We start from the raw sequence: 23,853 nt of genomic DNA, 5'->3' as shown, positions 1-23,853 counted from the left end.
TGGGTTGTGCCATGGGAGAGTTCTTTGTGGGCTATACTCGTCTCAGGATGGTAGGTTGGTGGTTGGAGATATCCCTCTAGTGGTGTGGGGGTTGTGCTTTGGCAAAGTGGGTGGGGTTATATCCTGCCTGTTTGGCCCTGTCCGGGGGTATCGTCGGACGGGGCCACAGTGTCTCCCGACCCCTCCTGTGAGATTTGGGTTTTCATAAGGTTAGGGCTCTGCTCAATCAGTGGCCCGCCCCTGTGAAGGGACATGGGTTATAAAACTTTTCAAACACGCCCTCCTCTCCCTTCCTATATAAAGCCTTGACGACAATATAACCGCCTGTTCCGAGGATGTGAGGACGACTAACAAAACATGTCAGAATGGTTCAGATCATAACTACAGAACGAAGTCAACATCAGCGTGAGCTTTGGTTGTGAATGGTATGAACTTTGAACTACTATTATTGAACTATACCTCCTAGCCGTTGAGTTAGCAACAGCAGCTGCAAACGAGGGTTAGGAAGGAACAGACAGAGTATCCCCTCTATCACACAACGACGTTACTACAACGTAGACATTCTTCAAAGGACAAAGGACTCGGTTTGGCAACACGGCCTTCCATCTACCACCAACCTACTGAAGCGCAGCTCAGAGTAAATATTTATTGCATTTTCCTTTTCCAAATGGGCGGTAATTTAGAATGCATAAGATACTGTATTTACGATAGCTCTTTCACTCAAACCAAGCCCGTTTTCTTTTGTGTAACAAGCTGTCATATCTGTTCCGCCCGCTAGGGACGTTTTCCTTTATGACGTCATTTGAAATCAAGTTATGATTAATTATGTGTATGTGTAATTCTGTGTGATTAGTTAGGTATTTAGTAAATAAATCATTAAACCCAATTTTGTATTGCTGATTCAACTTGTTAGCCAGGGTTCGTGAAGATAACCAAGAATTTACAACTTTCAGATGAGACTGAATTAAGGTGATGATTAATATTGACTGCTATTGATGTAAAATATTACTAGCTCTTTAAGAGTTTATTCGGAAGATAACAGTTCTAGAAATATTATTTAGTGGTGCCCCGACTCTAGTTAATTACATTTACATGATTAGCTCAATCAGGTAATATTAATTACAGAGAAATGATTTTATAGAATAGCATGTCATATCACTTAATCCGGCATAGCCAAAGACACGACAACTACCTGGCCTGCGGACTCCTTGCTGTCACCAGTCCACCTGGTCATGCTGCTGCTCCAGTTTCAACTGTTCTGCCTGTGGCTATTGAACCCTGACCTGTTCACCAGATGTGCTACCTGTCCCAGACCTGCTGTTTTCAACTCTCTAGAGACAGCAGGAGTGGTAGATATACTCTCAATGACCGGCTATGAAAAGCCAACTGACATTTACTCCTGAGGTGCTGACCTGTTGCACCCTCTACAACCACTGTGATTATTATTATTTGACCCTGCTGGTCATCTATGAACATTTGAACATCTTGGCCATGTTCTGTTATAATCTCATAGCCTGATTCCTCTCTAGGTTTCTTCCTAGGTTCTGGCCTTTCTAGGGAGTTTCTCCTAGTGACTGTTTCTACACCTGCATTGCTTGCTGTTTGGGGTTTTATCCTGGGTTTCTGTACAGCACTTTGCGACCTCAGCTGATGTAAGAAGGACTTTATAAATACATTTGATTGATTGATTGAGATGTCACCTTGATACATACAAAAATACAATCTACTGCTCAATGGGGAGGGCATGAACGGCAACAAGACGAGGACACATGGGAAGTAGCTACCTAGTAGCCAATATCAGGGTGACAGTCACAGTAAGCACATGTATACAATGCATGAAGCAAAAATACACCCATCAAAAACTAAAACAATTCTCAATTTTATAACTGAAAATGTACAGTTATTTGTATAAAACTAACAATAAAATACGACTCAGGCTCATCCTCTGGCTTAAAAACAGAAGTTCAAACTCTTGCGGTACGCTATCTCAATGTATGGTAGTTGCGTGTTAAGAAAGAGGGCGCATGGCTCTTGACCTTCCCCTCTCCCAAGTCCGTATGGGAGTTGCAGCGATGAGGCAAGACAGTAACTACTACTAATTGGATACCATGAAAAAGGGGGTCAAATAAAATAATATTAAAAACCTGTCTAACCTATAGCAGAGCGCTTTCGACACACCCACTCCTTTCCACACGCCCATTACTTTCCTTTCGACATACCCACTCACTTGCCCATACTCCGGTCACCATATTGGGATGCACCTACCGACTTCCCTCTTATTAAGGTCCGGAAGCAGATGTCGCGTCGCAGTCTCTCTTTCCATTTCCCCTGAAAACCGGATGTTATGACCGACCCTTCTGAGTGTGGTCAGTGACTGACATGGCAAGAGAAACTGCTGATACACAACCACATTTAGAAATTGCTATTGTGTGTGTATTTTCACGTTATTTGTAACTTATTTTGTACATAATGTTTCTGCCACCGTCTCTTATGACCGAAAAAGAGCTTCTGGATATCAGGACAGCGATTACTCACATCGCACTGGACAAAGATTTTTTTGTTAATGAGTCGGACACGAAGGATGTACTTCAGACACCCGACAAGGCACAAATTCCCATCATTTCCACAAGAAAGAGACAGAGATATCGGGGACGTAGGTCGGGGTGCCTTGTAAGGATCCGAGTGGGTAATCTGCCTCTACCATCCGTCCTATTAGCCAACGTACAATCATTGGATAACAAAATAGATGAGCTACGATCTCAAATATCCTACCAAAGGGACATTAAAAACTGTAATATCTTGTGTTTCACAGAGTCGTGGCTGAACGACAACACGGATAACATACAGCTGGCAGGGTTTACGCTGCATCGGCAAGATAGAACAGCTGCCTCCGGTAAGACAAGGGGTGGCTGTCTATGTATATTTGTAAACAACAGCTGGTGCACGAAATCTAATAATAAGGAAGACTCGAGGTTTTGCTCGCCTGAGGTAGCCTAGTGGTTAGAGCGGGGGTCCAGTAACTGAAAGGTTGGTAGATCGAATCCCCGAGCTGACATGGTAAAATCTGTCGTTCTGAACAAGGCAGTTAACCTTCTGTTCCTAGGCGGTCATTGTAAATAAGAATTTGTTCTTAACTGACTTGTCTAGTTAAATAAAGGTACAAAAATTATAACCTGTCGACCATACAATTTACCAAGACGTTTTCATCTTTATTTTCTGTCGCTGTCTATTTACCACCACAAACCGATGTTGGCACTAAGACTGCACTCAATGAGCTGCATAAGGCCATAAACAAACAGGAAAACGCTCATACAGAGGCGGCGCTCCTAGTGGTTGCTGGAGACTTTAATGCAGGGAAATTTAAAATCTGTTTTACCTCATTTCTACCAGCATGTTAAATTTGCAACCAGATGGAAAAAAAACTCTTTACTCCACACACACAGACACATACAAAGCTCTCCCTCGCCCTCGCCCTCTATTTGGCAAATCAGACCATAATTCTATCCTCCTGATTCCCGCTTACAAGCAAAAACTAAAGCAGGAAGCACCAGGGACTCGGTCAATAAAGAAGTGGTCAGATGACACAGATGATAAGCTACAGGACTGTTTTGCTACCACAGACTGGAATATGTTCCGGGATTCTTATCATGGCATTGAGGAATACACCACATTTATTTATTTTTTATTTCACCTTTATTTAACCAGGTAGGCCAGTTGAGAACAAGTTCTCATTTACAACTTCAACCTGGCCAAGATAAAGCAAAGCAGTGCGATTAAAAACAACAACACAGAGTTGCATATGGGATAAACACACGTATAGTCAATAACACAATAGAAAAAATATATGTACAGTGTGTGCAAATGTAGTAAGATTAGGGAAGTAAGGCAATAAATAGGCCATAGAGGCTAAATAATTACAATTTAGCATTAACACTGGAGTGATAGATGTGCAGAAGATGATGTGCAAGTAGAGATACTGGGGTGCAAAAAAGGAAACATTAAAAATAACAATATGGGGATGAGGTAGTTGGGTGTGATATTTACAGATGGGCTGTGTACAGGTACAGAGATCAGTAAGCTGCTCTGACAGCTTTCCATCTTTGGGGATCTCAGATGATACGAAAGAGAGGTTGAACAGGCTAGTAATAGAGGTTGCAACAATTTCGGCTGATAATTTTTAGAAAGAGAGGGTCCAGACTGTCTAGCCCAGCTGATTTGTAGGGATCCAGATTTTTCACATCAGCTGTCTGGATTTGGGTGAAGGAGAAGCGGGGGATGGGAGGCTTGAGCAAGTTTCTGCGGGGGGTGCAGAGCTGTTGGCCGGGGTAGGGGTAGCCAGGTGCAAAGCATGGCCAGCCGTAGAAAATGCTTATTGAAATGATCGATTATCGTAGATTTATCGTCGGTGACAGTGTTTCCTAGCATCTGTGCAGTGGGCAGCTGGGAGGAGGTGCTCTTATTCTCCATGGACTTTACAGTGTCCCAAAACTTTTAGGAATTAGTGCTACAGGATGCAAATTTCTGTTTGAAAAAGATACCACTTTTAAAGAGCAACCAGGCATCCTCTACTGACGGGATGAGGTCAAAATCCTTCCAGGATACCCGGGCCAGGTTGATAAGAAAGGCTTGCTCACTGAAGTGTTTTAGGGAGCGTTTGACAGTAATGAGGGGTGGTCGTTTGATAATCAATAATTGAAATAAGTGTATCGATGACGTCATCCTCATAGTGACCGTACGTACATACCCCAACCAGAAGCCATGGATTAAAGGCAACATCCACACTGAGCTAAAGAGTGGAGCTGCCGTTTTCAAGGAGCGGAACTCTAACCCGGACGCTTATAAGAAATACCGCTATGCCCTCCGATGAACCATCAAACAGGCAAAGCATCAATACAGGACTAAGAATGAATCATACTACACTGGCCTCAACGCTCGTCTTATGTGCCAGGGCTTGCAAACTATTACTGACTACAAAAGGAAGCACAGCCGAGAGCTGCCCAGTGAAACGAGCCTACCAGACAAGCTAAATTACTTCTATGCTCGCTTCGAGGCAAGCAACACTGAAGCATGCATGAGAGCATCAGCTGTTCCGGACGACTGTGTGATCATGCTCTCTGTTTCCGATGTGAGTAAGACCTTTAAACAGGTTAATATTCACAAGGATTACCAGGACATGTAACCAACCAACTGGCAAGTGTCTTCACTGACATTTTCAACCTGTCCCTGACTCAGTCTGTAATGCCAACATGTTTCAAGCAGACCACCATAGTCCCTGTGCCCAAGAACACTAAGGTTACCTGCCTAAACCACTACAGACCCGTCTGTAGCCATGAAGTGCTTTGAAAGGCTGGTCATGGCTCACATCAACACCATTATCCCAGAAACCCTAGACCCACTCCAAATTGCATACCGCCCCAACAGATCCAAAGATTATGCAATCTCTATTACATTCCACACTGCTCTTTCCCACCTGGACAAAAGGAAAACCTATGTGAGAATGCTATTCATTGACTACAGCTCAGTGTTCAACACCATAGTGCCCTCAAAGCTCATCACTAAGCTAAGGACCATGGGACTAAACACCTCCCTTTTCAACTGAATCCTGGACTTCCTGATGGGCCGCCCCAGGTGGTAAGGGTAGGTAACAACACATCTGCCACGCTGAACTTCAACACGGGGGACCCGTGCTCAGTCCCCTCCTGTACTCCCTGTTCACCCATGACAGCATGGCCAGGCATGACTCCAATAACATCATTAAGTTTGCCGACGATACTGGTAGGCCTGATCACCGACAACGATGAGACAGCCAATAGGGAGGAGCTCAGAGACCAGGCCATGTGGTGCCAGGGTAACAACCTCTCCCTCAACGTGATCACGGCAAAGGAGATGATTGTGGACTACAGGAAAAGGAAGACCGAGCATGACCCTATTCTCAACGACGGGGCTGTATTGGAGCAGATTGAGAGCTTCAAGTTCCTTGGTGTCCACATCACCAACAAACTATCCAAACAGACCAAGACATTAATGAAGAGGGCATGACAAAGCCTATTCTCCATCAGGAGTCTGAAAAGATTTGTCATGTGTCCTCAGATCCTCAAAAACGTATACACCTGCACAATCAAGAGCATCCTGACTGGTGCATCACTGCCTGACGTGGCAACTGCTCCACCTCCAACTGCAAGGCACTACAGAGGGTAGTGCGTATGGCCCAGTACATCACTGGGGCCAAGCTTCCTGACATCCAGAACCTCTATACCAGGCGGTGTCAGTGGAAGGACCTAATAATTGTCAAAGTCTCCAGCCACCCTAGTCAGACTGTTCTTTCTACTACCGCACGGCAAGCGGTACCGGAGCTCCAAGTCTAAGTCCAAAAGGCTTCTTAACAGCTTCTACCCCCAAGCCATAAGACTCCTGAACAGCTAATCAAATGGCTACCCAAACTATTTGCAGTGCTCCCCCACCCCTTTTACGCTGCTTCTGCTCTCTGCTTATCATCTAAGCATAGTCACTTTAACTCTACCTACATGTACATATACATACTACCTCGATTATCTCGACTAACCTGTGCCCCCGCACATTGACTCTGTACCGGTACCTCTTGTATAAAGCCTTGTTACTGTTATTTTACTGCTGCTCTTTAATTATTGCATATGCGTGCATTCTTATTTATGAATGTACGCTGAACAAACTAGCAAAATAACCAAATGAAACATGAAGCTCTACAAACGAGTGCTGACAGGCAACTGCACATAGACAAGATCCCACACCAGAAAGTGGGAAACAGAGCTGCCTAAATATGATCCCCAATCAGAGACAACGATAAGCAGCTGTCTCTGATTGGAAACCATATCAGGCCAACATAGAAAAACAAAAACCCCTGGATATACGAAACCCCTAGACATTCAAAACCCTAGACATACAACACTAGAGTACCCACCCTAGTCACACCCTGACCTAACCTGAATATATAGAAAACAGAGATATCTAAGGTCAGGGTGTGACAGTACCCCCCCCCCCCTCCCACAAAGGTGCAGGCTGCCGGCCGTAAACCTGAAACTATAGGGGAGGTTCCGGGTGGGCATCTACCCTTGGTGCCGGCTCCGGTTCTGGACGCAGTCCCCCCTGCTTACACTGATCCCTCCGCTTTTGTGGCACCAGACCGTGGATCATCGCCGGAGACCCGAGATTGGGGACTGTCGCTGGAGACCCCGGACTGGGGACCATCGCTGGAGGTTCCGGAATGTGGACCGTCGCTGGAGGTTCCGGACTGTGGACCGTCGGTGGAGGTTCCGGACTGTGGACGATCATTGGAGGTTCAAGATTGTGGACTGTCGTTGGAGGTTCCAGACTTGAAACTGTCGCTGGAAGCTCAGGACTGGAAACTGTTGCTGGAAGCTGTGGACTGGGAACTGTCGCAGGAAGCTCTGGACTGGGAACTGTCGCAGGAAGCTCTGGACTGGGAACTGTCGCAGGAAGCTCTGGACTGGGAACTGTCGCAGGAAGCTCTGGACTGGGAACTGTCGCAGGAAGCTCTGGACTGGGAACTGTCGCCGGAACCTCTGGACTGGGAACTGTCGCCGGAACCTCTGGACTGGGAACTGTCGCCGGAACCTCTGGACTGGGAACTGTCGCCGGAACCTCTGGACTGGGAACTGTCGCCGGAACCTCTGGACTGGGAACTGTCGCCGGAACCTCTGGACTGGGAACTGTCGCCGGAACCTCTGGACTGGGAACTGTCGCAGGAAGCTCTGGACTGGGAACTGTCGCAGGAAGCTCTGGACTGGGAACTGTCGCAGGAAGCTCTGGACTGGGAACTGTCGCAGGAAGCTCTGGACTGGGAACTCTTGCCGGAAGCTCTGGACTGGGAACTGTCGCCGGAACCTCTGGACTGTGGAGGCGCACTGGAGGCCTGATGCGTGGGACCGGTACTGGTGGTACCGGGCTGATGACATGCACCTCAGGGTGAGTGCGGGGAGGAAGCACAGGACGTACTGGACTGTGGAGGCGCACTTGAGGTCTGATGCGTGGTGCCGGCACTGGTGGTACCGGGCTGCTGACACGCACCTCAGGGCGAGTGCGAGGAGCAGGAACAGGACATACTGGACTGTGGAGGTACACTGGAGGCCTGGTGCGTGGGACCGGTACAGGTGGCACCGGGCTGATGACACGCACCTCAGGGCGAGTGCGGAGAGGAGGAACAGGACATACTGAACGGTGGAGACGCACTGGAGGGCTAATGCGTGGGACCGGTACAGGTGGCACCGGGCTGATGACACGCACTTCTGTCACGATCGTTATAAGGATTGGACCAAGGCGCAGCGTGGTATGCGTACATTCTTATTTATTAAAATTGACTCTGTACCGGTACCTCTTGTATATAGCCTTGTTACTGTTATTTTACTGCTGCTCTTTAATTATTGCATATGCGTGCATTCTTATTTATGAATGTACGCTGAACAAACTAACAAAATAACGAAACGAAACGTGAAGCTATACAAACGAGTGCTGACAGGCAACTGCACATAGACAAGATCCCACACCAGAAAGTGGGAAACAGAGCTGCCTAAATATGATCCCCAATCAGAGACAACGATAAACAGCTGTCTCTGATGGGGAACCATATCAGGCCAACATAGAAATATAAAAACCCCTAGACATACAACAACCTTAGACATACAAAACCCGAGACATACAACACTAGAGTACCCACCCTAGTCACACCCTGACCTGATCAAAATATATAGAAAACAGAGATATCTAAAGGTCAGGGCGTGACAACATGTGACATAAAAATAACGTCATTTTTTTGCGGGGGGGGGGGGGGGGTATCCACGGGCCTACGAAAGGGGGCGCCAAAGGGGGGTGAACTGAATGCGGGTTTAAGGCGACCAATGCCTACGCTCATCACACAGTAAGTCTTCTTGACGTGATGGTGTTCATAACAATGATGTTCTTTATTCAACTGTTCAGCTACTGTACTGTGCTTTTTGTCATGCCCATAGTCATTCAAATGTGGTAATATAACATTACACAGGATGGACACATAGCAGACTTGAAACACTGATGTCCTCACGTGAGACCAGCGTATCAGCCTGTAGCTCCAGACAATGTAGCTATGATGACCCTGTCGATGTGGGGGAGACTGCATTGCAACATAACGCCAAGGCAATGATGCCTGGAAGTAGACGCCTAGTGGGCGTTTCTACACCACATACTGTAAGCCATAAAAATGGTGTTTCACAGTGGGAGAGCTATAGCTCAATTAGGACCGTTGTCTTAGATTGGTATCTGCAGCGTGCTTTACATGTCAGTGTAAACGTTGTCAACGGATATTATATGACTATCATTATGCATGTCTTGATTCAGTAACTGCTTTGCTGTGTAATAGCTGATAGTGCCATAGGATGATGACAATGGCAGCATACAAACTGGTAATTGTCATAGAATTGCTACCATCAAAGCATGGCTCATATAAACTACAGTCTGGTATAGACTAGAATAAGACTTTACCTGTGCTCATGGTAATCGCAGGATGTTTCTTCACAATCCGATGTACAGTTGCTACAGCCTCATTCAACTACACACCTCTGGTCAGGAGTGTAGACAGCACATTGATGATGCCTCCCCTGCAGAAGATGCTTAATAAGTCGACTCCCCTAATGTCCCTTCAGAGATGTATCCTGTAGTACAATGTCGAAGCTATGAAATGTTCTGCCGCCGTCAATTAGCGCTGATACTGGCGTATAGCAATATCGTATTATGCGGCACAGTAGTTGTTTTACTCCCTTTCCGACAGCACGGGTTGGGTGTGGGCGCACGGTCGCGCTTGACGCTTGCGTCGCTGCTTCAGCAGGAGCATCACTCGAAACAGGCGATCAATAGCGCCTCAGAAGCTCCACTGGGCTCCCCACGAGCAAGGGCGTCTGGGAAATTGCGTTTATACCAATAGAAACCAGATTTCAAGTGACTTCAATTTCCGAGTGGTACCACCGCGACGCAGTGTAAACAAGACGTGTTGGAACGCACTGTGCGATAGAGCAGAGGCACTGCAACAACGGCGGTGTATATTCTTCCCGAAGTGGCTCTTTTATCAGTCGTAGAAAAAGGGAGACAAAACGGTCATTTATCAGCCAATGTTTTGGACACAATGCTGTAGCCTGGAGTGATGTCTAGTTCTTCAGAGAAAAGTACATTCCCCTAATATTATTGTTGGCATTTTTTAGGCCTATCTATGGGCATATTATGTTAGGCCTATTATATTAGCCTATAGACATTTTTACAAAGACCTACATCACTTTTCACTTCCAACATTCAAGTGATTGAAATGCACAAAATCCATGACTGATAATCAATACAATTATTCATTGAGTTATTATACACAATCATTGGAATTCATTATAACCTCATAAACAACAATTTTTCATTTGAAATATATCAGAAATCAATACAATTTAAAACACTGTGTATAGAGTACAATACAGAACAGCCTGCAGTAGCCTAAAGTGTTATTCAAGGTCTAAGGATTTTTACTTTCCTATGCTTTTTGTATGGCCTGATGGGCAAAGAGCAGGCTTTACTGCAATGCTGCTATGCCGTTTCGTCCAGATGAAAACAAGCACAATATACAATGTTGCAACTAAGTTAACATTTTCAGATAAAACATTGGTTACATTGTTCATCATAACCTCATAAACTCAGCAAAAAAATAAACGTCCCGTTCTTTCAAAGATAATTCGTAAAAATCCAAATAACTTCACAGATCCTCATTGTAAAGGGATTAAACACTGTTTCCCATGCTTGTTCAATGAACCATAAACAATGAATGAAAATGCACCTGTGGAACGGTCATTAAGACACTAACAGCTTACAGACGGTAGGCAATCAAGGTCACAGTTATGAAAACTTGGGACACTAAAGAGGCCTTTTGACTGACTCTGAAAACACCAAATAAAGATGCCCAGGGTCCCTGCTCATCTGCGTGAACGTGCCTTAGGCATGCTGCAAGGCGGCATGAGGACTGCAGATGTGACCAGGGCCATAAATTGCAATGTCTGTACTGTGAGACGCCTAAGACAGCGCTACAGGGAGACAGGACGGACAGCTGATCATCCTCGCAGTGACAGACCACGCGTAACAACACCTGCACAGGATCGGTACGTCCGAACATCACACCTGCGGGACAGGTAATGGATGGCAAAAACAAATGCCCAAGTTACACCAGGAATGCACAATCCCTCCATCAGTGCTCAGACTGTCCGCAATAGGCTGAGAGAGGACTGGACTGAGGGCTTGTAGGCCTGTTGTAAGGCAGATCCTCACCAGACATCACAGGCAACAATGTCGCCTATGGGCACAAACCCACCGTCGCTGGACCAGACAGGACTGTCAAAAAGTGCTCTTCACTGACGAGTCGCGGTTTTGTCTCACCAGGGGTCTGATTCGAGTTTATCGTTGAAGGAATGAGCATTACACCGAGGCCTGAATTCTGGAGCGGGATCGATTTTGAGGTGGAGGGTCCATCATGGTCTGGGGTGGTGTGTCACAGCATCATCGGACTGGGGTAGTTGTAATTGCAGGCAATCTCAACGCTGTGCGTTACAGGGAAGACATCCTCCTCCCTGATATGGTACCCTTCCTGCAGGCTCATCCTGGCATGACCCTCCCGCATGACAATGCCACCAGCCATACTGCTCTTTCTGTGCGTGAGTAACACCTCACAGCAAGAACTGACAAATCTGGTGCAGTCCACGAGGAGGAGCTGCACTGCAGCACTTAATGCAGCTAGTGGCCACACCAGATACTGACTGTTACTTTTGATTTATACCCCCCTTTGTTCAGGTACACATTATTCCATTTCTGTTAGTCACATGTCATGTCTGTGGAACTTGTTCAGTTTATGTCTCAGTTGTTGAATCTTGTTATGTTCATACAAATATTTACACATGTTAAGTTTGCTGAAAATAAACAGAGTGAGAGGATGTTTCTTTTTTTTGCTGAGTTTATTTCTACTTTAGGGTGGCAACAATGTAACGCGATATGGAGGTGGGTGACTAGCGGAGACGGTGGAAGGTGGTTGGAAGAGCGCGCTTGTTTGAAATGGAAAAGCGTTGTGGTAGCTTTCGATTAAAAAGTGCATCAAGACGAAGCAACTGCTTTATAAGTGGGAGGCACTGTTGAGAGTTACATCCAGAGGGGATCGTGCTGATTGTACGGAGATTGTGACAGACGGTTAAATGGAATCCCTTGAGAAGGCAAGAACAAGATGTATGTCAGGAGAAGTGCAGTATTATCATAAGGAGACGTATACCTGGAATACGGAGGAGGAATGGAAAAGGAGAGGCAGAGGAGGTCTAAGAGAGAGATGGAGGAAGAGGCTGAGCTTGAAAATGGTGGGGAAAAGGAAGATGGGTTGTTAAAGAAGAATGATAGAAAGTGTAAGCTGAGTGAGGTGACGACAGGAGGAGAAATGGAAGCGAATGAGGTTGACGTATTTGAGGTGGTAGGCATGGTGAAGTTCTCAGAGCCTGAGGTTTGCACAGAGGGTCAGGATAAAGATGAGTCTGTGACAATAGAATTATGTTTTTGGAAAAAGTGGACCCTTGCCTTTTGGCTGATCCATTTGTGGTTTTAGGGTGGGTGAAAACAGAGTTGGACGCTGTGGAATCAGTGAGGGTAACCAGAAGTGGTCTCGTGATAATTGTTTGTGTTTCTGCTGGTCAGAGCGAGAAGGTGCTCCGCATTAAACGAATGGGGGGCAAGAAATGTGAATTGTTTTGCTTTCAAGAAAAGGGTGCCATTGAAAGGCGTGAATACTTGGGTAGCAGTAAATGTCAAAGTTGACCAACTGAAGGGGAAGATTCCCGGTGTTTGTGATGCTCGTCGTGACAGGGTAGCGTGAGTGGTGAAACAGAAGAGTCATTGTCTGTTCTTTTGAGTTTTGATGTTGAATCTTTGCCCAACAAAGTGATGTTAGGGTACCTACATCATAAGTTATCCTGTTGTCATGACGTTGGCCTGTGGGTAAGGTTTATGACCCCCCCCCATAAATACCTTTCTCCCTTCCCTCTCTCTTGACTCTACAGAGGGACTCTTGAATAGCCTTTGTTAAACAGAGATTCTGGGAACATCAGAAGTTGGGGGGAAATATTTTGGTAATCCAACCAGTTGAACATATGCGTTGGTACTTAATGAATATGATGTCAGTTCGGTTGTCATCTGAGACATTCTTATCAATGATAGGATGACATAAACGGTACAGTGGAAAGTCTACACATTCTAGTTATCAGATTCACATGGAATTGTTTAGCTTCTAAAATGTGAGATTTGGGTTTTCATGAGTGAATTAGGCCCGACTCAGTGGCCCGCCCACGTGAAGAGACATTGGTTATAAACTATGAAACACGCCCTCCTCTCCCTTCCTATATAAAGCCTTGACCACAATATAACTTTCTGTTCCGGGTACATTAGGATGACCATCCGATGTCAGAAGGGTTCAGATAATAACTACAGAACTAAGCCAACCTTAGCGTGAGCTTTGGTTGCGAATTGTATGAACTTTGAACTCTTATTCACTACAGAAGTGATACCTCCTAGCCATTGAGTTAGCAACAGCAGCTGCAATTGGGTTTTCCCAAATAAAATTTGATTTGATTTGAAAACGTGGGCTAGGAGAGGACACAACGTTACTACAACGTATCCAATTTTCCACCAGAGACATTATTCCGAGGACAGGAAGATCTCTGTTGGCCAACACGACCAGCATCTACGACCAACCTACCGAAGCGCAGCTCAGAGTAAATATTTATTGCATTTTCCTTTTCCAAATGGGCAGTAATTTAGAATGCATAAGATTCTGTATTTACGATAGAGTAGCTGCCTACGGCCCGATAGAAACATTGCTTCTCCCTTTGTTCTTCAGTCTTCCCGCTCTTTCACTCAAACCCAGCCCCCTTTTCTTTGGGTAACCAGCTGTCATATCTGTTCCATCCGCTAGGGACGTTTTCCTTTATGACATAATTTGTAATCAATGTATGGTTCATTCTGTGTATATGTAATTCTGTGTGATTAGTTAGGTATTTAGTAAATACATAATTAAACCCAATTTTCTATTGCTGATTCAACTTGTTAGCCAGGTTTCCAAGAATGTACAACTTTCAGATGAGACTGAAATAAGGTGACGAATAATATTGACTGATATTGATATAAAATATTACTATGAAGAGTTTATTCGGAAGATAACAGCTCTATAAATATTATTTTGTGGTGCCCCGACTTTCTAGTTAATTACATTTACCTGATTAGCTCAATCAGGTAATATTAATTACAGAGAAATTATTTTATAGAATAGCATGTCATATCACTTAATCCGGCATAGCCAAAGACACAACACTGTACTAGCTCTTTGTGCCAAATACATTGCGTTGTTAGATGTGTCAAGCTTATGGGCTGCAGTGTGTAGGAGGGAGGTTCCTAGGTGTGAGAAGTGTGCAGAAGGGCATGAGACAAAATAATGTGTATCATTGGGGAAAGTAGTGGTATGTGTTAATTATAGGGGTGCCCATGGGCTGGATATCAGAAATGTCCAGTGCGTGAGGGGCAGGTTGAGGTATCCAGGGTCAGAGTAGTGCAGAAGTTGTCATATGCTGAGGCGGTGAAGAAAGTAGAGGAAGATGGGTCAAGGGGAGGGATCCTGAGAGGAATTGGTGTGAGTAGTATATCTATACCAGTACAGAGGGATAGGCCAACAAGTGATATATGTTTCAGTAAGATTGGATTTTTAGTATGTATAGCATTGGTTATCAACTGTACTGCAGGAATGTAATGTAAATAGCAGAAAATAGAGGTTGTGGTGGCAGCTGTAGTGAGGTATTTCGTTGTGCGACACTTGACATCAGAAGAGTTACAGGGTGTGTTAAGCAGTGGTGTCCCATCCTTTCAGGTTGTTGGTCTGAGGTAGGACTAAATCGATTTAAATAGTGGAGTAGGGGGGGTGATTTTTGTATTTTTTTGTAATTGTCGTGTTAGGTAGTAGGGTATTTGTTTATTGATTTTTCAAGCAAAGTATAAGGGAGTTATACTCCAGTCTAGTAGGTGGCGGTAATGCTTCATTTTTTGGATTACCAACCGCCGTTAAACCTTATCGAAGAAGAAAAAAACTACGTAACGTGATATAGAGGGGCGTTGCCTTGAGTGACGTCGATTATTCGCGACTGACAGCATGGCAGGAGAGACATGCGTATAATATTTTGATCAAGCAAATATATTTGGTTACGCTACTTTTTACGAACATGCAACTAAAAGAATCAGATGAAGACGGCTTTGGAATAGAGATCGTCCTTCAACAGGGAGACAGAAAAGCACCATCCTGTGTGCATGGTAAGTACCCAAATGTCTGAATGATTGCAATGTTAGCTAGCTAGCGTCTACTTAGCTAGGTTTGGGAAAGGGCCATATGAATCCATTATATAACGTTAGATACTATCTAGCTAACTACAGTCCAAAGCTAGCTATATTATTATAAGTTGTGTTTTACCATTGACATCTGAAAAAGGAATTCTTTGGTGAAGTATGCATACTGTAATGCAGATGTTCTTGCCCCATGCAGGTCCAACTTTGTTGTTTGAGAAGGTCTGCAAAGGAGAGGAGAAAGGCCGGAGGTTTTATGCCTGCTCAGCGTGCAGAGACAGAAAAGAATGCAATTTCTTTCAGTGGGAAGATGATAAGGTAACCGAGTTAACTAGCTAGCTTTTTTAAATGTTATTTACTGGCAAATATAGTTGGCTTACACACACTGCATTCGGAAAGTATTCAGACACAAAGTTAAGTATTTTATCAAATGTATTACATTTAAAACGGAAACTTTTCATTTACATAAGTATTCGGACCTTTTGCTATGAGGCTCGAAATTGAGCTCAGGTGCATCCTATTATCATTGATCATCCTTGAGATGTTTCTACAACTTGTTTGGAGTCTACCTGTGTTAAATCCAGTTGATTGGATATTATTTGGAAAGAAAGCAAAAACCAAGCCATGAGGTTGTGGGGCTCCGACAGGATTGTGTCGAGGCACATATCTGGGAAAAGGACCAAAAAATGTCTGCAGCGTTGAAGGTAACCCAAGAACACAGTGGCCTCCATTATTCTTAAACGGAAGACGTTTAAAACCCACCAAGAACTCTGTGCAGCAACGTGCCCCATCCAACTAACAGCTTGAGAGGATATGCAAAGAAGAATGGGAGAAACTCTCCAAAATACAGATGTGCCAAGCTTGTAGCGTCATCGCCAAGAAGACTCAAAGCTGTAATCGCTGCCAACGGTGATTCAACCAAGTACTGAATAAAGGTTCTGACTACTTCTGTAAATATTTCTGTTTTTTTTTAAACGTATATATACATTTGCAAAATTGTCAACCTGTTTTTTTTCTTTGTGATTATGAGCTATTGTGTGCTGATTGATTGGGGAGGACAAATTTATTCAATTGTCCTTCCCAATCAATAGGGCTGTAATGTAACAAAACGTGGAAAGTCGGGGGGTCTGAATACTTTCCGAATGCACTGTATATGTAGTGGCTTAGCTACCTCGTCAAAAGTTCCTGATGGCCACTCAGGTGGGTTTGGACATGTTCAGGGACTGCAGCAAAGCAAACCACTTTCCAGCATCGATCTTTAGTTCAGTCGACTCTTCTGGCCCTTCATTAGCACCAAATGTAGCAAGAATTCCATAGTCAGATTTCATTACAGTAGGTGCATGTCATAGAGTTTGACGGTGTAAATGGTAAACTGACACAGTCCTTTAAAAAAATGTAAACGTTATATTTTTTGACTATAGCCTAAAAGTGCTTTTTTTAATGGTACCTTAATTGATTCCTTTGACTTATTGGAAGTCCTCTGTTGAGTTCTTCACCGACGACATTGCAGACACATGCCAGATCTTACAAAGCCTAAATCCTGCTAAACACATGTGTGCCATCTGATGCCCAACTGCACAGTCGGTGGTGTGGCATGCAACCGTTGGTTGACCGCAATGCAGTACCTGTGCGTCTGGTCGTGCAGGTGGCTTGCTACACTCTCCTATTTTTCACCAAGTGTGTGACTTGAGCGTCTGTGTTGTAGGTGTCTGAGGCCAGGCTTTTGGCCAGAGAGGAGGAGAACCGGTCAAAGATGCCTCCTTTTACCCATCAGGAGTACTGCTCCAGGTAAATGGCCTACACTTGACCTGTAAGGGGGCTCTATCCACGGTTCCATTCCACGTTAGAATGGAACAGAATAGGTGTGTGGATAGCAGCTCCATTGTAAGTACCTATTTTTTTTAAAATTAATATGCCAGAAAGATCCTTGATCTCTTGAGATGAGTCTCGTTTTCACGTGAAATTTAGAACAAATGCTTAGTAACAAGAATAAGATGTCAACTACTGTCTAATTACAATAACAGCATTAAAAGTTGTTGTACAACTACTAATAGATCTACAACTAATAATAAAATACTGCTACAACTACTATTAAAATGTTTCTTTCTTCTTTCCAATCCAGGTTCAGAAGGTTTCTTGCCCTCTCCCTAGGAAGGAGGTTCTGCCAGGACTGTCAGCTCCTCCTCCTACCAGGGGAATGGGAAATCCACGCTTCTCACAAGATGTCGCAGGCTGATGACATCACAGAGGCCCGGCTGAGCAGGCCCAGTCTAATGCTCAAACCGCTGGAGAACAAGAAGAGTAACGCCCAGTACTTGTTTACCGACCGCAGCTGTCACTTCCTGTTGGATACTCTGGCCAAACTGGGCTACAGGAAGGTGCTCTGTGTCGGAACACCCAGGTGAGGGGTTTGATTTAATTGAGTCTTTTTGCCTGTCGCTTTGATTAAACGGAGATTGTGTTAATTCTAGTTTTTGTTTTTGCCCGTTTGGTTCACACGGTACCTCCCCGTTTCACTCCATTCCAGAGTGTTTTCTTGAACATGGCCTGTTTTTATTTTAGATTAGATTCAAGTGCTTTGTTATGCTCAGGGTTTTATGTATGATTGATTGTTTAATTCACTGTTTCTTCCAGACTCCATGAGCTGATCAAGCTAAGAAATCAGGAGGGCAAGAGTGACCCCATGAAGAGTCTGCTACTGGACATTGACTTCAGGTCAGTTTTACTTTATTGGATCACACAATGCATAGATAATATTTTACAGCGATGAGCATTTGCGATGAGTGACCAAAACAGGCATCGAAAGAATTTAGAGCTGAGCACACACTTTAAATGGTACATGAATGCACTTATTGCTTTTTGAGCGACGCTTATTAACGTTTATGGATTGTGATGGGAGTGTTGACGTCCCGTATCTCCATATGACCGGCCCACGCCTGTCCCTCCGGTGGCCTTAGGAGGCGGAACACAGGGTAGAGGGGCTCCGTGAACCTACGATTTACCCTGTCAAACACGGGCATCGGGGCTGCAGAAGTCTCCTGCAGCGCCTTCATCGTATCGGCGTCCTAAAATGCCAGGTTGCCCTTCTCGTAGTTCGCCCACCCTACCTGGCACAGCTCGCCCGCTGGTGGAGCAGGCCACGCGGACCTGTCGTTTTGCCAGGCGGAGAGACGCCCATCCCGAGGCGCCACGAGTTCCTGTTCAGCCCCCAGCTTGGCACCTTTGTCCCGCCCCTTTCTGTCCAGGCAGCTGTAGGCCACGCCCACAGCCCAGGCGGAGCAGCAGCGGACGTTGGCCCATTGTCGCGGCAGCAGAGTCGAGTGCGTAGCAGCCGTGGTCGAACTGGAGGGGGTGCTCTGGGGGGGACAGGGGTGGGCCAGAGAAGCATATGCCTCGTCCCTCTCCTGTAACTGTCATTGGCTATGGCAGGTCTGCCTATGAATGGTCACAGGGGAGGAGACCGAGACGATGAGGGGATTCGATGGATCTGTCCTGGGCGCCCTGGTAGGCGTGTTTTGCACCAGGTGGAAGTTGATTGCATTAGTTTTGGAACCGGGTGACCTCTCGGGCGTGAGTCGGGTGCCCCAGTCAAAGCCCACGGTGAAGTCGGCTCAAAACAAAAGGGACGTCATTTCAGCATGTGGAGTAATGAGTAGGATTCTGTTTTCACGTGCAAAAGTGATAAAGCATTTTATATCTGCCCTCCCAATGAAAACTAGTTTGAGAATGTAGAACTTAGATTTTTATGGGAAAGAGACGTTGTATGTTTCCGGATGAAGCACCGTGCTACCTTGTTGACAACCTAACCGAGCAACGCAGATGACTGTTTTGATTTGAGAGGGGTGCTCCTCTCTCGTCTCTTTTCCTGTAGTACTTCTTGATATTCTGCAGGGGGAGCCATGGCACCACTCTGGGCTGAGAGAAAAATCTGGAACAGAGGACACCACCCAGTCTCTGACCATCGGTTATTGGGTCGTTCTTTGCCGTGGCTTAGGAAAGACGTACACACTTGTCAGTTTAGTAATCACATGCATTGAAGACGCGCCCGCAAAAATCTATTCGCTACCGTTGTGCACCGACGATCCCCCTTCATTCAATATGTGGTTGTGTCTTAAATCCAAATAATTTCTAGCAATGTGTTGACAGTGTGATTTGTATTATGAAGGTGAACTAGTGCCTCTGGCTTTAGGAGGCTGGTATCTGATCTCGAGGCGTCTCTGCTTTCTCCATGCTTTCATGATCATCAAAAAATACAGGTCATTCTACAAAATCGTCAAACAACTAGCAGGATCGCTGACTGCAGGATGGCTCTTGAATGAATGCTTTCTTGACTCGACGTTCACAAATGAGTGGTCATTTATTAGTGTATAGGACTATCGTGCAGCGTTCTGTGCCCTATAATCCCCCCCCCCCCCCCCCCAAATAGATGTTTGCATAATCATAATGTGCAGTATGTTTCCGAGATGCTCACACTTCCTGTTTCTGATCCGTTCTGTTAGTCTGCAAGGAATGTGTCCGTTGACAAGCTAAAGTGTGTGTGTGTGTGCGTGCTGCTGTTAAGTGCCCTTCAGTGATTATCTTACCGAGATTGTAAAGTTATATTTGCACCCATACACTTCTGTTGACTTTCTCTGACCTACAGGAGGAGGCTAACTACAGTAGTTGTCCCACCTTGAACCAATGTCACACAACCATTGACTTGCTATGGGCGTTATAATATATATTTTTTTTAAAGCAAATGTAACCTGTAATGTTTTTATTTTTGTTTCTGTTCCAGATATGCCCAGTTTTATGGCACGGATGAGTTCTGCCACTACAACATGTTCAATAATCACTTTTTTGGAGGCGAGGTAAAAGTTTCAACCTTATGTTTGTCTTAGAGCCTTTGGATAAATCCATTTTTTTTTAATAATTTTGATCCATTTTTTTTTTTACACAGGCGGCAAGTGGGGTCCTCCGAGCCTTCCTCAGCGAGGAAGATGGGGAGAAGGTGATCATGGTGTCCGACCCTCCATTCGGGGGCCTGGTGAAGCCTCTGGCCCACAGTTTCTCTCAGATCTCAGAGACCTGGCGGAAACTGCAGACCTCCGAGGGCGGTGTTGTGGAGATGCCCATAGTGTGGATCTTCCCTTACTTCTTTGAGCCACGCATCCTCGAATGCTTCCCCTCTTTCACCATGCTCGACTACCAGGTTACCCACCCTTTTTTTTTTCTAGACGTCCGATGCATTCACAAATGTACCCATTTGCATGACTAGAGAATACTGATGGGTCATAACATACATTTATGTGGTGCTTTCTCAAACTCCTAGGTGGACTATGACAACCATCCCCTCTACAAACATGGAAAAACGGGTAGAAAGCAGTCCCCAGTCCGCCTGTTCACCAACCTGACACCACGAGACGTAGTCCTCCCTAGGGAGGAGGGTTACAGGTGCAGTACACACACACACACACACACACACCCTGACCTCGTGAGACATCGTCCTCCCTAATATACAACCCACCTCTCCCTATTGCACGTGAGCCAAAAAAACATTATTACAGTAAGATGTTATCCTAGATGGAAAATATTTGTTAACAGCTCATTGGTCGGATGAGAGATTTAATTGGAGTGGGAAAGTATTGGAGGAATTCTTCAGAGGCACGATTACGTTAGATTCATCCGTCTGTCTCTTCGCTTCTCTTTTAGATTCTGCAAAGTCTGTGCGAGATATGTGTGGTCTGGGAACAAGCATTGTACTAAATGCAACCTGTGCCCTTCAAAGGTATGCATTTCCCTGTCGCAGGCTGGGAAAAGTAAGGTTGCACAGTTTCAACTTGATGAAATGGTTAGCTTCTCGGTGGCACTTTTCACAACCGATCAGGCTTTTCGTCATTTTTGTCTCCTTTGCTCTTCCAGGACGGGAGAGTGTGGAAGCATTGCTCAGAGTGTCAGAAGTGCGTGAAGCCATGTGAGTATCCCATCGACTCTGAGCGACTTACAGTTGTGAATGCATATGTTGTTGTTTTTTGTACTTTATCATACTACCAACTGAGCCACCCCACCCGGTCAAACCCCGATGTTCATATTTTGGTTGGAGTGATGGTCTGATTGGTACCTCTGCCCTCTCATCACCTCCCCAGCCTGGCGCCACTGCCAGTCCTGTGCCCGCTGTGCCCTCCCAGACCACCCCTGTGGGAATAGCCCAGGTCTGGAAGGCTGTTTCAACTGTGGCAGTCTGAAGCACAAGCGCAGAGCCTGCCCCCTCAAAGACAAACGGAGGACTGATAACAAGTGAGTTTTACTACCTGTGTCATATACCCAGACACAACCCTTAAACACACAGACGAGCACAGGGCTGACGCGACGTATTTCCCAAGACACTAATCTGTAGTGCCTGTGCTATCCATGTCGGTACAGTGTTGATGCAGTCTAAACGACTAGTGTTCGTACGGGTTGTTTGCCTGTCTGACGTGTGAGTGTGTCAACTTTCTCTCTGTCTCTGTGTGTGTAGATTCAAGGCCATGAATTCCAAGAGGACGTCTGGGGCCCAGCGCAGAGCCAACAAGTTGAAGAAGACTACAGAATAAGTCCCATGATCCCACTCTCCTAATCAGACAGCAAGGGAGATGTGTGTGTGTGTGTGTGTGTGTAGCAGATGTGAAGTTGCTATTGAGAGCTAGTCGTCTTTCATGTGTGGTTTCTGTACTGTAGACAGTCTTTTTTTTAAATTGTACATGATGTTTTTGCATAATAAAAGCATCGAATCTAGATGGAATCGCATGTTATTTCACAGAATTCTTGATTTCCTGGTTTATGCGCCTGTCTAATTGCGCCATAGTGCTCGTATGAACATGTCTATACGATGAACAAAATGCGCAGTTGAATGCTCTGTGCACGTTTACTAGTCTTCACTTGAGATGATTTGCTGGATGTTTCCGCAAGTAGGTATCTGCCACGGCGTCAATATACCTGTCTGGATGTATGTGTGAAACTAGAACGGCGCCTTTAGGACATCTCTTATGTCACAAAATAGGTGAAGGACATGACCTTTTAGTTCTGTGCTCAAGTTGGAGGGATAAAAACGCCCCCCGCTGCCCCGCGGGCAGACTATACGATACGGAAGTTAAGAAAAAGGATTCCTTTATCCGTTCCATGCGGCTCTGGACTGACATTTTTAAAGATTCAAGTCATGTCCTTCCAAGAAAAAGGAACGCAGGCAATCAACAGACAACAGGGGTGCTTTCAGAACCCTCCGGAATAGTTGTGGGATCTCGGTGCATTTAGTGTTTGGTTGCTGAATAACAGTGTAAAAGATGAGATGTGAATGCTGCCTTGGAACAAAAGTTACTGCAGAGATTTCATTCCAAGGCCAACTGGTGACGAGACGTTGAATCTACCCGATATGCATTGGAATTAGAAATGCACATTCGTATGAACTGGAGTGACTCATAAATAGATTTTCATTGAGTTCCTTGGTAAGCCACATGGGGGCAGAATGACTTCCCGTAGCGGTCATGGACACCATTCCCTTCCACCACAGGAGGTTGCCGGCACCTTAATTGGGGAGAACGGGCTCGTGTTAATCGCTGGAGTGGAATGGTATCATTCATGGTTTCCATGTGTTTGATGCCATTCGCTTCGTACCGGACATTATTACGAGCCCCCCCCAGTAGCCTCTTGTGGCTTCCGCCTAACCTTATCCGAACGTCTCATTGATGTGTTTTCAGTGAATGCAGTGAGTGGACATAAAGACCTTACTCAGACCCTGATCGGAAGTGACACTGAGCATACATGCACACACACACACACCGGCCACTGCATGGGGACAAGGGAGCAATAGAACACACACAGACAGATTCATACATATATTCATGGGGAAGATGGAACGAAGAGAGATTCACAGTGAGCCATAACACACAGGGAAGTGAGCGACCGCCCGCTCCAACACACACACAGCCCAATGTTCTTCCTCAGAGGTAGAGCGGTCTCTTCAGGACAACCTTGCTTCAGTGAGCTGAGCAGAGATCAATTCTCAAATTGCTCTGACGCCCTGAAGTTCCTGTGCAGTGGATACAGTGTCCCTTTGGGCTACTCCATACATCCAGTTTTACTGGTCTGTGTCAATCATTTCCTGGCCAATCATCCACATTAAATGAGCAAGACTGAAGTTGTCAGGCACACTTCCTCTGAGACCGAAAAGGGAGACCGTGACTGGAAAGAGCGAGAGACAGCGAGGAGGAAGAGAGTGAATGGCCAGCAGACCATTTGAAGCTGAACAGGGCTGACTGGTGTTTCAAATGGTAAACAGATCTATATCTGATGTCTGCCTCTCTATGAGTTGGAAATGAGTCTGGGTTCAGAGAGAAAAAAAAACGAATTTGATCTGTGATTAACTGTGGTTGAATGGACTGTCTCTTCTCCCGACGAATTCAATAAATCTGTTTAATCTTTTCTCTTTTTTCC

General features: G+C 45.3%; 2 protein-coding genes across 2 annotated transcripts in view; one reads left to right on the top strand and one right to left on the bottom strand.

Annotated features, from left to right (window-relative positions):
• The window catches only part of ablim2 (actin binding LIM protein family, member 2), a 118,854-nt gene extending 108,983 nt beyond the window's left edge, over positions 1-9,871 (bottom strand). The window contains exon 1 of the mRNA XM_046318746.1: positions 9,511-9,871. Coding sequence (XP_046174702.1) covers positions 9,511-9,520 — 10 coding nt within the window. The 5' untranslated portion in view covers positions 9,521-9,871. The remainder of the gene's footprint in view (positions 1-9,510) is intronic.
• A 5,328-nt stretch (positions 9,872-15,199) lies between these two features.
• zcchc4 (zinc finger, CCHC domain containing 4) lies at positions 15,200-22,160 on the top strand. Its single transcript, XM_046319455.1, has 12 exons — positions 15,200-15,375; positions 15,605-15,723; positions 17,111-17,193; positions 17,528-17,806; positions 18,040-18,120; positions 20,183-20,255; positions 20,345-20,596; positions 20,717-20,838; positions 21,097-21,172; positions 21,307-21,358; positions 21,531-21,681; positions 21,902-22,160. Exons 1-12 carry the CDS (start codon positions 15,288-15,290, stop codon positions 21,975-21,977), a joined length of 1,452 nt encoding a protein of 483 aa, XP_046175411.1. The 5' UTR covers positions 15,200-15,287; the 3' UTR covers positions 21,978-22,160.
• The last annotated feature ends 1,693 nt before the right edge of the window (positions 22,161-23,853 follow it).

Source organism: Oncorhynchus gorbuscha, linkage group LG21 (assembly GCF_021184085.1).
Source record: "Oncorhynchus gorbuscha isolate QuinsamMale2020 ecotype Even-year linkage group LG21, OgorEven_v1.0, whole genome shotgun sequence".
NCBI lineage: Eukaryota > Metazoa > Chordata > Actinopteri > Salmoniformes > Salmonidae > Oncorhynchus > Oncorhynchus gorbuscha.
The sequence above is the reverse complement of the archived record's forward strand: the minus strand, read 5'-3'. Positions and strand labels throughout refer to the sequence as shown.